Source organism: Paramisgurnus dabryanus, chromosome 11 (genome assembly GCF_030506205.2).
Source record: "Paramisgurnus dabryanus chromosome 11, PD_genome_1.1, whole genome shotgun sequence".
NCBI lineage: Eukaryota > Metazoa > Chordata > Actinopteri > Cypriniformes > Cobitidae > Paramisgurnus > Paramisgurnus dabryanus.
Genome location: NC_133347.1, coordinates 27,631,402 through 27,643,831, shown reverse-complemented (window position 1 = coordinate 27,643,831; position 12,430 = coordinate 27,631,402). Strand labels below are relative to the sequence as shown.

At 33.4% G+C, this 12,430-nt stretch overlaps 1 protein-coding gene across 1 annotated transcript in view; it reads right to left on the bottom strand.

Moving 5' to 3' along the window:
- The window catches only part of LOC135729808 (phosphatidylethanolamine-binding protein 4), a 166,883-nt gene extending 155,599 nt beyond the window's left edge, over positions 1-11,284 (bottom strand). Inside the window, exons 1-3 of the mRNA XM_065247670.2 lie at positions 11,154-11,284; positions 10,828-10,942; positions 8,211-8,337 (exon numbers count right to left, since the gene is read on the bottom strand). Coding sequence (XP_065103742.1) covers positions 8,211-8,337; positions 10,828-10,931 — 231 coding nt within the window. The 5' untranslated portion in view covers positions 10,932-10,942; positions 11,154-11,284. The remainder of the gene's footprint in view (positions 1-8,210; positions 8,338-10,827; positions 10,943-11,153) is intronic.
- Between the last annotated feature and the right edge of the window lie 1,146 nt (positions 11,285-12,430).

Sequence of the window (12,430 nt, the reverse complement as noted above, 5' to 3'; positions counted from 1 at the left end):
AAGCAAGATCTTATAGTATTTAGGTACATAAATAGAATCAAATGAATAATAACACTGTTTTCTTCACTGTATAAATTAAATATAATTAATCTTTTTAAAGATACATAATTTTAAAGATAGTTATCATGCCACCAGGTTCAAGGTTGCTGTCCCCAGCACTCACAGCAGCCCCACTCGCGTAATTTGCGGGTGGTATACGTCCCCACCGCTTTATGACCAAGTTGATTGTGCCCCAACTTCCGATCACGAAGTAATTCTTGCGTTCATAATCATAATTAGGGTCCATATTCATTTAAAACGCATGGACAACGCATGACGCGCCGCCGCCTTCTGCTTTTCAAAGCGGTCGCCTGTGAACACGAGTTTTGTTTTAGACGCGTCTATATTTGAGTGCACTTGCCGCACGTTTAGATTTAAAATAAACTTGAGCGCAACTTGATTCGAACGGCCTCTAAAAGGTAAACGTCGTATTTTTTTATATCTACCGGTAAGTTATATATGTAACAATGATTAATCTATTAATAGTTATTCTTCATCTATTTCATGCAAAACTCTAGGGGAAAAAATATAGGGGAAAACATTTGTTCCCTTTCAGCAGTTTTTGAATAAGGTTAATTGAATAATATTAAAATACCTTATGGTAGGGCTGCACGATTATGGCAAAATCATAACTGTTTTAGACTATTTGCATTGAATTGGAAATTATATTTTTGGAAAATATATTAATTGCAAGGCTGCAAAGAATAGTGCACTGAGGATTTAATTATATTATTTTAATATAGTCAGTGGTGAACTAAAGTGGGCCGGTCTAAGATATGAAACTCCAGGGCTGAAAATGAGTCCCACTTCGGCCATGCGACATTTTTCAAAGGTTTAAAAAAACACATGCAAAAGATACTTTCTACAAATTATTTATTTCTGAAAGATGCGTAGTTGAGCGATAGGCTAAGTATTAAAGAGACTATCATTTATTATCATTTAAGCGTGATTTCTTCTGCTTTCCCAATAAAATATTTTGTGTGACTGGGTTGACCAGCCGTCAGTCTGAGTGAATAGCTTTGCCACTGTTATGAAATAATTGTTTGAGAAGATTTTTTAAAAAACCCTTAAACCTAAAGATTACTAAAGATTCTTACCGCAACTGAGATAAAAAATACTCCACACGCAGATAGAGACATTAACTCGTCTGTCAATTCCTCCAGAAAACAGCATGAGGCGCACTTGAGAGTGTCTATATTTCAGACAGAAGTCATTTGAATTATTTTATTGCGAAATTGGGACAAATAACGGACAGTATCGCTTTGTGACACGCAAAATGAGGATTTTAAATTTATGTAGTATTTTAATTTTAATAAAAACCAGGGGACCCCCCTAATTTATATTTTTGTGCTTTATGGGGGGTCCCTTAAGGCTTATAGGAGGTCCGGGACCCCCCCAGACCCCCTTCAATTCGAACACTGGTTTTCATTCTAACCGGCTGTGGCCATGAAAAGCATAACAATTTTTTATTGATTTGGTTGTGTTTTGTGTTGGGTGGCCCCATCATTACTTGATAGAAACTGAGCTATACAGGAGAACAGTGGGATTACATTTCAAATTTGGATATAACTTGTTTTTATGACAGACAAATAGTTTAGATTTATAAAACTGAAAATCATATCAATAATCTGTCACAATATCTGTATTACAGTTGCTTTTTGCGTATTTTAAAGAGCTTGATGATGCACCTTAATATATTCGATCTGTCATTTCAGGTGTCAAAGCCAAAATCCTTGTGCATGCATATTTGTCAAATGAGCTGATTTTTGCTAAACAGATCATTCTTAATGCGGAAAAGACAGAAAGAGGAGAAATCGTTTATTCATGTAAATGAAGATATTTGTGGGTCTGAAAAATGGCACAAGCAGCACACACAAGTGTTGGTACACAGAATGCTGCCAATGGTCTGTTCTCCAAACTGAGAACATGTGGTATCATCGCAAGAGAGAAACCAAAGATTATCCTAACAAGTGATACACAACTAATCCCTACAGAAGAACACTGATAACATTTCCTTGTGTTTTGTCAGTAGGAGGGTAAACTTATAGCAGAGGATTGCTTAAATTATTCCAAAAGGACCATTAACAGTTCTAACATTAATAACCGGCAGCTACTGTTACAAATGTTTTTCTTTTCATTTAGGTTTCCCATGTATTAGAAACCAAGTCACTGTATGCCTTCACAGCAAGCAATAGCCACCTAGGTCCTTGGTTCTCAAACTGGGGGGTGCAAGATGTGCCAACAAACACGTATTTATCATAAATTCTGTGTAATTAAACCTCAGAAAGCTGTCTAACCACAGCACTACATTGTAGTTTAACATGGCAGGGTTTAGATTGATCCAAGATTAGGCCTTATATTAGTTATATTAGGACATTTAAGTAGTTTTCACAAACATACCTTACAAAAAAAAATAATGGTGTGCATCTTCAAACAAAACAATGAAATGAATATGTTAAGATATGTGTTTTTAAATTCTGTCCTGGAAACCGCCCCTTAATGTTTTGTTTGATTCAAATTCTAAGTGCCCTATTTTAACGATGTAAGCGGATTGTCTAAACCAAACGACGCAAGTGCACTTAGGGGTGTCCGAATCCACTTTTGCTAGTTTAACAACGGAAAAGTGGTCTATGCGCCTGGCAAACAGTCTAAAAGGGTTGTTACTATTCTCGTAATGGATGTGTTTTGGGCAAAACATCCAATTAACAAATGAGAGACTCATTTCACATCCCCTTTAAAAGCGCTCGCGTCAAGGTAAATCCCCTATTTATATAGCACAGTTTGTAAGTGGAAAAACTGTTAGCAGGAAAAGACGGCCACCAGTTTAAAATTTATGTTAAAAAATTGCATTGTTTTTATTATTAAAATGGTTATATTTGTAATAAAAGCTTTGGTTCTGCTTAAAAGTCATTATTTCTGTAATGGAGTAATAAGTAAAATTTATTGCTGATAAATTAGATGCATGACCACTTTTATCTCAAAAGGTTTTTTTTTAGAATAATCTACAAATATGCAAAAAAAAGTTTGCATAAGTAAAGATAATTTATAGTTGTAACAAACAGGAGATAAAGAATTTACAAATGTGTGAAGAGCCATTTCAGCACTCGGACAGCACCATGGGTTATAACAGTAAACATATTGGGAACTATATTCTCTGAAGGTGAAGCACTGCTACACGGGTGGAGTGATTTGCACAACTCTGACCGAACTCTCTGCTCCTCACCAGGGGGCTTCTCGGTTGCTGCAAGCAAATCACTCCGCCCATGTAGAAGTGCTTCGCATTATTTTGTCACTTATTGGGAGCAGTTTGCTAGCTGGAGCCATTCACTTCCAGTCTTTGTGCTAAGCTAAGCTAGCGGGGGCTGCGTCAGACAGAGTTACAGCACGCACGGAGATGAGAAAGGTATGTACGGACTTATCTAACTCTGGGGGATACGGTGGATAAGATAAATTCTCAAAATGTGGGTGTGTTCCTTTAAAAATGGTTTAAATAATAAGCAGTAAAAAGTTAAAAAAATCTAATCAGTCTACAGGTAAAGCAGCTGTTCAAGCCTTCTTAAGTCCTGTAAACTGTCCTCACTTATGTTGAAGAGACTCAATAATAATCTTTAAATTTTAATCCTTTAATTTTTTCATATTTAAAAACGTTAGTGTGCTGCTGCACATCCATGTTTGTAATAAGCAAACGCGCGTTGTCATCCCGTTTATAGAAGCATATTACTAACATGCTCTTCAAACAACAAAAACAATATTGTGCCATTGAGTTTAGACTTTAGACCATGTTTTAGTTGATCAATGGCGTAATCTATTTTAGTTTCCTCAAAATTGCAACACGCCAACAATGCCTTTGAAAAAAGAACGTTTTTAAGCTAGCATAACCATGGGCGCACAAATGGGTGCAAATGCATTTGCTATTTAAACGCTGGACATAAAAATTGTAACTGCATTGGGCTAAAACTAGCAAAATACTTGCCTTGCACATTGCTAAGTTTGAGATCGCACACCGAGAAGTTTGTGAACCATATGTTAACTAGATCTGATATAATGTTGTCCAGGTATGAGTAACCCAGCCAAAATAAACTTAAATTTCAATAGGCCTACATGTCGTTTCTGCTATGATAGCCCATCATGTAATCAAAGTCAACAGTAATTACAAGGTGTTTGCTTTCATTTATTTCTGTTATTTAATTTATTTTGGGCTATGGTTAAATGTTTATTTAATTTTTAATCACAGTCCAAAATTTGCCTTGTTTTAGCCTAGACGTCTGGGCTGTATTTGGACAACTATTAGACGTCTTTTAAACGCAAAATTGCTGGGTATAAAGCATTAACATTACCATCTGATTTATTGTTGCATTTTAAAAATATATATATTTGCTATTAACAGTGCTTATCAAATTCAGAAATGTGCAACAAAGACTCTTCTAAAACAATATTTTAGATGGATTTGTAGTCAGTCTAATTTTTGACCAAAAACTTATTTTTGTTCCTAAAAACATTATTTCGACAGCACATCCTAAAGTGCTAGACTAAGACATAATTATGTCTATAATGGACTGAGTTTAGAATAACTTTTGACTCACAGTGCTCAAAATACAAACATATCCCATTAAACCACATGCAATATGCAATGACACATACACAAAAACAAGACAATGACATTCAAAAGCCTGTTATCACTGGAAATCATATTGTATGCAAATGAAATGGCAACATTCAGTCAAGCCCATTACTTGGGTGATGATTTTTGAACACATTTCGACAGCGATAGCGCTGAAACATTATGGATTTTCAAGTTAAAATCAAGTTTAAGTCAAGCTGAGGGTTGAGTCATTACTTTGAGGGCTGCGAGTGGAAAATCTGTTGTTTAGAGTGACCCTATGCTTTTGTTTTGGGTAATAAAAGCCCACTGAGAGGCGTTCGTGCTGGACCGCTGCCCATTTTGCTCCGTTTCAATTACCCAGCATGCCTTAGGCAGGGTAATGAGGTGGGTGTCACCACGGGGGTAAAGTGACAACCGGTGACCGCTGCGTCGCCACTTGGCCCCTCATTTCCGTGGTGATGAAGTGGGTCAAGGGGGCGGGAGAGCGGGACCGACTGCTGAACGCGGACCCGCACGTACAGTCTCCAGACCCCACTCACATTCTCAGTGTGGACCACCAGCTACCTACCATATGTTTTTATCAGAGTCCCAAAGACAAAATGGGGAGAATGGCAGGAATTACATTTGAAAGGCCGGTAAATAAAGTTGGTATTGATTCGATCTTGTGTGTAATCCGTTTTGCTGTCTGACACAAGTCCAGCAATAAAAGAGAATCATGTAGGACAGTATAATAGATAATATGACCATATATCAATTGGGGTTTGGGAGACACAAGGGGCGATAGATCATCTTCAAGCTAGACTGCTTAGCTATGGAATTTATAAACTAGCTCCTAAAATTGAAGTGGCTTTCAATTTTAGTTTTCAATTTATAGATACGGCAAGATACTTTTCTGCTTTTGGCCTTTACAATTGATTCCATTTCAAGTTTACTACAAAAACGTAAAAGCACAGATTCGACAAGATGATCAAAGTTTGAATGGCTCTCCTAGCAGCTGTCAAACGGGCTTCTCAGTCAAGTTGATATGATAAGGCATCTCTCTGACAGTATTTGAATTGTTCACCTTTATGAAACAAACAATTGTTGAAATGTTGAACCTTTACAGTTGGAAACTTCTTTTTAATTGTTTAAACAAAAGGAAAGAATGTAGTTGTCTATCAAAACACTGTAAATTTAGATTACAAATAATAAAGCTCAACAGAAATTTGATTCATCTGAATATAGTTCTGGGCGATACTGAGGAAAATTCATATCTCTGTCATTTTGGTATGAATGTCGGTGTGCAATAAATACCTCTATTTTTTGTGAATAAATGTTTACATGCAAATCAAAGCCTCATGTAAGCCTCACATTTATTAATCACATGGTGAAAATAAAATTCAAAGACAGGGTTTTCCTCCGACATGTGAGCAGGCTTACGTCTTACCTCAGTGTACATTTATGACAGAGATTTTGTTGCGAAGAAGGAGGGTCATATCAGACCATATTGATATAGACAGTATTGTCTCAAACTGAAAAAAAATTATTCATTCAATTTTTTAAGGTAAGTGGTCGCAATAAATTTATTTAAGCTACATTTAAACAAAAATTTAGAAAAACAAAACAAAACACTTTTGATTAAATGTAGCTTAAATAAATTTTTAAGCAACCACTTACCTTAAAAAATTGAGTAAATTGAATGAATCATTATTTTCAGTGCATTCCGTAACCGGCCCGGGGAAAACACAGATATTACCAAAACTTGGTATACTCAATCACTGTAAAAAATTATTATGCGCTTTTGTAGATTTAATGAGATAAAATAAGTAAACTCTATTTAAAAAATTTTAATATAATTTTTTTTTACATAAAATATAAGTTCACTGAAAAAAATTATTCATTGAATTTAATCAAATTTTTTTTAAGGTAAGTGGTTGCAATCAATTTATTTAAGCTACATTTAAACAAAAAAGATAAGTAAAGTAAAATAAAATATAAAACTTTTATTTAAATGTAGCTTAAATAAATTGATTGCAACCACTTACCTTAAAAAAATGATTAAATTCAATGAAGCATTTTTTTTCAGTGTTGAGTAATTCTAAATAAACACACTATTTAGTAAATTCAACTTAATTTAATCATGTATAGTAGAGTTAAATTTGTAAGAAGGATTAACTTAATGATTTTGTGTTGAAACTACATGAATGATTTTGGTAGACATAACTGGACTTGAGTTCCCAGAATGCTTTGCATGGGACTGCATTCGGAGAATTTGAAATTAAACACGATTGTATGTGTTCTTCCCTATAAATGACGACTTGTTAGGGTTTTATAGACAGTAGGTGACACAATGAAAATCATGATGTGTGTTCATTCACTCAATGAGCAATAACTGTGCTAATGCCAGTATTGAGACCAGTCTCTTCTTACTTGCTCAACATAATGTGGTATGTAAGAATAAATATGTAAAGAAAAGAGGAAATTTTACGTGATTAAATCGGGACGATGCCATTAAAGACGTAAGGCTTTAAAAGCACTTAAAATATTATGTAAATTTTACATATTTTTACAATATAATTTTACATAATTTTCCATGTGTTAAATTTACTTGAAAAATATTTGTGCAAAAACTTGCAAAATAAAAATGAAGTACATTTTAATTAAAGGATATTATGCGACTAGTCCTACTTTAATATAAGCTTGCTCATGCAGTATGTTGGCAAACATACCACTATTACATTACTTTTTTTATAAGACATTGGACTAACGCACTGTAATTATGCTATTGTAAAAGTCTTTATATTTTCTAATATATGACACTGTCTGTGAAATCCAGGTTAAAGTCTTATAATCTAATGATGAGATGTGGAGCATCAAAGTTTGATTTCAATCGTTGACATGACTTTACTCAGTCAATATACATTTTTAACAAAATGTTCTTTACGTAAACGATAAAATGATAAAAAAACAGTAAATCACCAAAAAAGGTCTTTAGATGTTTTCTTCACAGACATTATTTTGAAACATGTTGTAAGGCTTCATACAGACATTGTACCAAAGTTCATTTAAAAACTAAAAGAATGAAACATTTAAGTCAACATGAACAGTATTACAGGATAATTTCAATCAAATCATTTATGACTAGAATGAACACCACAAATGCTTGAATTTCAATCTTGAAAAGTTTAGAATTGATCATAAGATTAGTAAAACTGTCTATTCGGTTTCTATCAAACTCAGAAGAGTTGAACATTAACTCAGCATGTACATGCTTTAGTAATGAAACACTTGTGCCATCTTCTGGACACGGAAAAAATACCAGCATGAAACTTAGTAAAGGGTATAGTCCAATAGCAGGATTAAAACAGCAGTAAAAATTAAAAATAACAAAGTAAGGGCTTTTATTTCATTTTCTATTGGTTGGCCATCATACAGTACATGATATTTTAGAAGCTTGTACCTTATGTTTATTAAGAAACTGTGCGGGCAGATGACCTGACCTTTAACTCATTACTAATCGCTGACTAAATCCTAAACCACTTAACACAAAAGGTGGTGAGTAAGAGGTTAAGAAGTAAATTTTTCTTACCTTTTTAGCACCTGTCAGTTGAACTTGTGGAGGTCCCCACTCCTTAGTCATCTTCTCTCTGAACTTCTTTGGGATTATTGCGCATTTGTCAATAACCAAATGTGGATATGTCACCTTTAAACCTCCGCTAAAAAGTAGAAAATATGGTATAAATATATTAACAAGTATTGATTTAAACACATAAACTAAATTGTTTAATTTTTCTTTTTAAAAAATCCTAGTTTTCAATACATAGTTATCAGTATAAACTGTGAATGCAGTCCATGACTGTGCTGAAAGTTAAACCGGTGAGTAAGTTGTTTGGTTTGGAAGGCTTGTGTGGGTTTTGAGTGGGTCCGGCTGCTTCAGCATCCATGACTCAGTGATCTGAGGGAGTCCTGCACGTCCCACACCAGCCTACAAACCAGATTTCTAAAATCATTTAATCTAAGGAAATATGGCTTGGAAATTAACCCCAGTCAAACACTCCTTGAGGATTGCCACTATATCAATTCTGTGTGGATTTTGAATGTTCTCCCTGTTTCGGCGTGGGTTTACTTCGGGTACTCCGGTTTCCTCCCACAGGCAAAAACATGAAGGTTAGGTGAATTGGAGATGCCAAATCGTTTTTTCCCTGAACGTGAGTATGGATCAACTTGTTTATAGATTAACCAGGTCTTGCCATAAATACAGCCATATGCTAAAATTGAGTTCATATAAATGTAAATATATATAATATATATTTATATCGATTTATTTTGGATGCTTTCAGTCACCAACATATATACATTTATATATATATATATATATATATATATATATATATATATATATATATATATATATATATATACACACACAGTACAGGAAAAAAAGTTTGGACACCAAAATGTAAACTACGATTTTAAAAATATTTTAATCTAAAGGTGTATGATTAAATGCATGAAATTACATTTGTAGAAAAAAAAACTATACCTGTGCCAAACAGATTAATTTTGTTATTAGAAAACTAATTTTTTTTTATATTATTTTTTAAATAGATGACTGAATATTAAAGAAAAATCTGTCAATAAGAGCCCAGATTAAATGTGAAGTCCTTCAATATTCTTTAAAATTCAGTCTAAAGTAAAACTTCAAGAAGCTTCTTGATAAAATGACACAAGTATGGTTTTGCAATTTCTAGGCAAAGGGTGACTGCATTTCAGATGATAAAATATAACAGAATTTTGATTTATTTTGGATGCTTTCAGTCACCAACATAATTCCCACAGTTGCATTTGTGTTATACCATAGTTTGGATGAGTTTATTATTATTCTGTTAATGTTATGTGGAAAAATATATAAATAAAGAACGAGTGAGTGTGTCCAAACTTTTGGCCTGTACTGCACTGAAAAAAAATGATTCATTCAATTTACTCAATTTTTTAAGGTAAGTGGTTGCAATCAATTTATTTATAAACAAAAAAGATTAGTAAAGTAAAATAAAATAAAAAACTTTTATTAAAACTGTTAGTAGCTTAAATAAATTGATTGCAAAAAAATTAAACAGTTTTAATAAAAGTTTTTTTATTTTATTTTACTTTACTAATCTTTTTTGTTTATAAATAAATGTTGATCTGTCAGAAAAGGCTCTTTTAGGGGTGTCATTGATTCCCTCTATACACAGAAAACAAAATGATTCATTCAATTTACTAAATTTTTCTAAAGGTAAATTTGAAAAACAAAACAAAACAAAAAACTTTTGTTTAAATGTAGCTTAAATAAATTGGTTGCGACCACTTACCTTAAAAAAAAGAGTAAATTGAACGAATATTTTTTTTTTCAGTGTAGTTCACATGTATCACTTTTTATTTTTTACTGTAGTAAATATCTCAGTGTACTGTTGGCAATGTTAAATATCTTGCTCTGGTTTATATTTAGTAATAAAATAAATAGCAACCTGTCATTTAGCTGATGTATTATTTTACACGATGAAAACTACTTTTAAAGTGACAGGCTAGGTTCAAACACATACATTTACTCTGCAATACTTATATGTGATATTGATCAAGGATCTTCAATTTTGTTTCCAGAAACCTACCACCCTGCATATTTTAGTTGAATCCTGCTCCACCTGCCTGTACTATGTTAGTAACCCCTTTGGTAACCCTGAACAACTTGATTAGCTGGTTGCTGTGTTTGATTTGGATTGGAGCTGCATTCTACAGAAGCATCCCTCTTATCGATTATAATATCGAAATATAATAAATATATGACTCAGTCTGTGTAAACCTAGCTAAAGTCAATTTCTTTTTGTTATTTATTATTATTTTACATAATCATCCTACTGTAAACAATAAAAAAGAACATTCTGTATTTTTTATAAATAGTAAAATCATATCATAGATTAAAATCAATATGAAATTAATTATTGAAATCAAACTTTAATGCTCTCATCTTTAGATTATGAGACTTTAGCCCGGACTTCACAGACATAATGCATACCTTATAAAACCGTCCAAATTTGTTTTTTTATCACTAATGTCTACTAACAAAACATCACAGTAAGTACACTTCGGGTAAGTTTTACACAATAATTAATATTATTTAAACAAACATTTTGCATTTATGCGCATGCGTCGAGTGTGAACCCTCTCACCTGCAGAATTCTGCGTCTTCACGATCAAGCTTATCGCAGGTGGATGTAGTGATATGACATACAGAAATCACCCACAACACAACAATTATGTCAAGTGACCTCATATTCACCAGCCCTTCAAAATAGAGAGATTTGTGAATTCGAATAAATAATGCATTTCGATTTGTTATTCATATTTTCAGTGCGATTTTACCCGTTATGTCAGCGTAATACTGTAATTACTGTGTGTAACAGGCGGAGGCCTGCATCTGTCAGATATTACTGACAACTTATTCATAATCTTTAATAACGTTTAACATTTCTGTCACATATATAGACTACTTTACCTGTAATTCTCGAAAACTCTGGAGATGTGATTAGCCTACGTGCTTTCACGCGAAAGTTTTGGCCGTCGACTAAAACAGTCTGAGATCTAATATTATTTGCAAAGTTAAATGAAGTAACACATTAGGCCCGCCCTCTCCTGTCATTGGTTCCCAACAGCTGACTCCGTATTGGTCAACAGATGTGTCAATCATTTTCAGTCCGATACCACACAGTAAAATCAAAGCAGTCTTTTTGAGACACAAAAACCACAAATACATTAAACTGCTAGATTGTATTTATTAAACACTATTTACACATTTCAAGTACACATGCTTAGATATCTTGAATAAAAAACCTCCTCCAATACTAATTTGTGTAAATCATTTTTGTTTAAAATACAAATTGTTCAAAGCAAGCTTGTGATACTGAGAAAACATTCAAGTTTTGCTTTCAGCCTTTTGACTACTAGCTACATTCTCAGCAAAATGCTCAAAAATTTGGTTTGTGCTTTTTTTGCAATGATGACACTACAGGGCCTAGAGCTCATTAAAATGAGCTCTTAAGATTTAATGCTTTTATTATATTTATTTTATTTAACCCCTGATTTATCGATTTTATAACATGCTTCACTGCTTATATATTATTCTATTTTTGTAGCTTTTTAAATCTTTATTTTTGTTAAATTGACATTGTATGTCAAAGATTTAAAAGATATAGGGTCCACCTTAATGATAACTTCTAAGGTCACATTGGTTTTGACAGGTAGGACATCTTTGTTGATCCTGTAAAAAACACTGTTCCAGTTCTGTCTGCGAGGCGTTGAGCTGGATTAAGGGTTCATGCATAAACCTTTATTTCTCTCAGACTTAATGGGTAGGTTATGGTTTAAGTAAAGACTTTGCATTTGTACAGGAATGTTGTTCCAGGATCAACAAAGAATATAGACAGAATCAGTTTTTTTTTTCTGGCACATAATAATGCTAATTTTCCACATTTTTCACTCCATTTCATACTTTCCCGTAGTGTACAGTAAGGTAAAATTCAGAGACCTCTAGCTATTACGTTCCTATAATACTGGTTGATTGAAATAAGAATTTGTCAATTAAAATAGCAGTTTAATACATTTTAAATCCTAACAGTGGCGTGCGGTGACTTCTCTTCCGAGGGACGCAAACAGTCTTGTCAAAATACATGTCTGTTGCACATGCATCGAAAGCTTTTATGATAAAAGAGACGCTCACATTCACGAAATACTCGCAAGTCACTCACTTAACAGTAAACTCTTTTATCATAAACC